The 3,167-nt window shown below is 45.8% G+C and overlaps 1 protein-coding gene across 1 annotated transcript in view; it reads left to right on the forward strand.

Moving 5' to 3' along the window:
• Positions 1-2,542, forward strand: part of LOC123960180 (2-oxoglutarate dehydrogenase, mitochondrial) — a gene marked incomplete at its 5' end in the record, with an annotated part of 15,713 nt that extends 13,171 nt beyond the window's left edge. Inside the window, 2 exon segments of the mRNA XM_046034784.1 lie at positions 40-194; positions 290-2,542. Of these exon segments, the coding sequence (XP_045890740.1) occupies positions 40-194; positions 290-410 (276 nt within the window).
• Between the last annotated feature and the right edge of the window lie 625 nt (positions 2,543-3,167).

The following is a 3,167-nucleotide window of genomic DNA, read 5'->3' on the forward strand; positions in this document are numbered from 1 at the left end:
CTCTCTCTCCCCCTCTGTCTCCCCCTCTCCCCCCCACAGTTGTCTCCGTTCCCGTTCGACCTGGTGAAGGCCGAGTCGGAGCGTTTCTGTAACGCCGACCTGGTTTGGTGTCAGGAGGAGCACAAGAACCAGGGTTACTACGACTACGTGAAGCCTCGCATCAGGACCACCACCCAGAGAGCCAAGCCCGTCTGGTAATACTCTTCTTCTTCTTCATCTTCATCATCAACACGTGTCACCGTCGGCAGGCGGCGGTTGGTTTGACCTCTGACCCCTCTGTGTGTCTCAGGTACGCTGGCAGAGAACCGGCAGCGGCTCCGGCGACAGGAAACAAGAACACTCACCTGATGGAGCTGCGGCGTTTCCTGGACACCGCCTTCGGCCTGGACGCGTTCAAAGATCGGCAGTAGACCTCTGAGCTGCAGCACCTGGAGTAAACCCTCACCTGCCCGACCTTTGACCCCCGACCCTCCTGGATTCAGTTGTGACACTCAAACTGCTTCATGGACACAAACACACACACACACACAGTTATACTGCATACTGTAGTCTGAAAATACTACACACATAGTCTGCAAATATTGTGTACTACACAAGTACTGCATACGACATAGTACTACTAAGTTTACAGCCTGTATTTATTTAAAAACAGCAGCGTTTAAACGGCTTTTCACCCAAAAAATAAATAGTTTTAAATTCTGAAGTACGTGTTTGACACCTTCTGTTATTACTCAGTATTACAAAGCAGTACACAGTAAAGTGTGTACTGCTTTGTAATACGGAGTAATAAGTACTACTGATGTGTTTTTTTTGTTCTCTGCTGCCAAAAATCAAACCTGTGGCATCAGGACACGACGCCTGCTGCTGTTTGTTTACAGCGAGTCGCGGTAAACAACACCGCAACATGGAGGATACTTTGTACACATTCGGCTGTCCACGTACTTTCGACCATGTTAGGGAAGTTTAGGATCAGGTTACATGAGAGTACTAAGCAGTATGCAGTTGGAGTAGTAGTACACGGTACTGCTTGACTTGACCAGTCATAGGAAAACTCGGCGTGCTGCAACAGTACTGCGTGTACTCCGGCGTCGGGCTCGACTCCACCAGGCGACTCTGCGTGTCTGTAGCTGCTGATTCACAGGATTACTGCAATATTACTGATACTCTGTGTACTTTGAGTTTCAGTGAACAAAAGAAAGTCCTCCGACGTTAAATATCCCGCCAGGTGGGCGCAAACGACCGGCTGGTGAAGCGTGGAGATCAAGTAAAGTTAAAAGAACCTCGTTTCTGAAGTAACAACAAGTAAATAAATAAATTTTGCTGCCAAGATTTAATCAGATACTCGGACAAGACAAGAAACAGAGTTCATTAATGAACAAGTTGTTGAGAAATAAAGGCGCAAAATCTAATCCAGCATGTGCCAAAGCTCATGTGAAATCCACTCAATATAACGGGAGTGTGTTTTTCACGTGTAACAACTGGGGAAGGTTAACTTGCATTTATATTTGTATGTTAACTTATTAGTTGATTAAAAATATAAATAATCCATCAGATTTAAGTGCAGGAAGGCGCAACAAAGACTTGGAGAACATGACAAAAACTGAATAAAATCTAGTCTTAAATGAGCAAAAATCTGAATGTAGTCTGGTGCGGTAAAAGAACGCCAGCTTTCAGCTCTTGGCAGTTTGTGATGCTCCGTGCTGCAGACTAATGTCTGATTTCACCCAGAAAGGATTTCAGATTTGATTCTCAGCTCTCGTCAAGAGGTCGTCGAGTGTCACCCGGCAGCCATTTTGTCGTAAAATGAAACAAGCGTCTGCTGCAGAAACGTCTGGTGGAGTGAAGCCTGAATCTGAGTTCACGCACACACTTTCCTCCGTCCACACACACACACACACACACACTCCAGCTGTAACAGTTATTATGTCATCGTCTTCATCACTCCCCCCCCACACACACACACACGATCGTCATCTTTTCTTCACGTTTCAGGAAACATTTATGCTTTTGCTTTTTTAATAAACAGCTTGTTAGCATCGTTAGCATCGTTAGCGCTCCCCATTGTAAACGAATGGGACCCCGGCTAGCAGGTGAGAGGGTGATATTTGAGTCACTACAGCAGGTGGAGGAGGTGCAGGTGTGTTATCTCGTTCAGGAGAGTCATTAGTCCCCCCTGCAACGCTTAACCAGCACACTGGGATTTTGTTTTTCTTTTATTTTGAAGGGATGTTGAAACGAACCAAATGCACTGCTGATTATAGTTTAACCCCTCTGCTTCTCTCTCACATTTATCCCGTGTGCCAAAATGGGTCGGACGTTCTCATGTTTTTATTGTTTTTCTTGTCCGGCGAGCGGCTGAATGAACTCTGTGAGCGGGAGAGGAAGAAACAAAACGCCTCCTGGTTTTGAGAATAAAGAGATGTAATCGGCTGCAGGTTGTGTTTTTGGCGCTTCTGAGACAAAGAAACTGACTTATTTATTTTCATAGGGGATCGGGGTTCTTCATTATTTTGCTTCATTCAATAAAGAGTCCTGAACTGAAGATCTGATGGGTCGCTTCTTTCTGTCAGCTGAGAGCCACGGGAACCGTTCACGGTCCTCTTCACTTCACTATTCGTTACCTTCACGTCACTATTCGTTACCTTCACGTCACTATTCGTTACCTTCACGTCACTATTCGTTACCTTCACTTCACTATTCGTTACCTTCACTTCAATATTCGTTACCTTCACTTCACTATTCGTTACCTTCACTTCACTATTCGTTACCTTCACTTCACTATTCGTTACCTTCACGTCACTATTCGTTACCTTCACATCACTATTCGTTACCTTCACGTCACTATTCGTTACCTTCACGTCACTATTCGTTACCTTCACATCACTATTCGTTACCTTCACGTCACTATTCGTTACCTTCACGTCACTATTCGTTACCTTCACGTCACTATTCGTTACCTTCACTTCACTATTCGTTACCTTCACGTCACTATTCGTTACCTTCACTTCACTCTCTGCGCACTCCCTCTCTCCCTCCCTCCCTTTCCTCCCTCTCTCCCTCCCTTTGTTTCCTTCCTCCCTCCCTTTGTTTCCTCCCTCTCTCCCTCCCTCCCTCCTTTGTTTCCTTCCTCCCTCCCTTTGTTTCCTCCCTCTCTCCCTCCCTCCCTC

The sequence above is a fragment of the Micropterus dolomieu genome, linkage group LG21 (assembly GCF_021292245.1).
Source record: "Micropterus dolomieu isolate WLL.071019.BEF.003 ecotype Adirondacks linkage group LG21, ASM2129224v1, whole genome shotgun sequence".
NCBI classification, from domain to species: Eukaryota; Metazoa; Chordata; class Actinopteri; order Centrarchiformes; family Centrarchidae; genus Micropterus; species Micropterus dolomieu.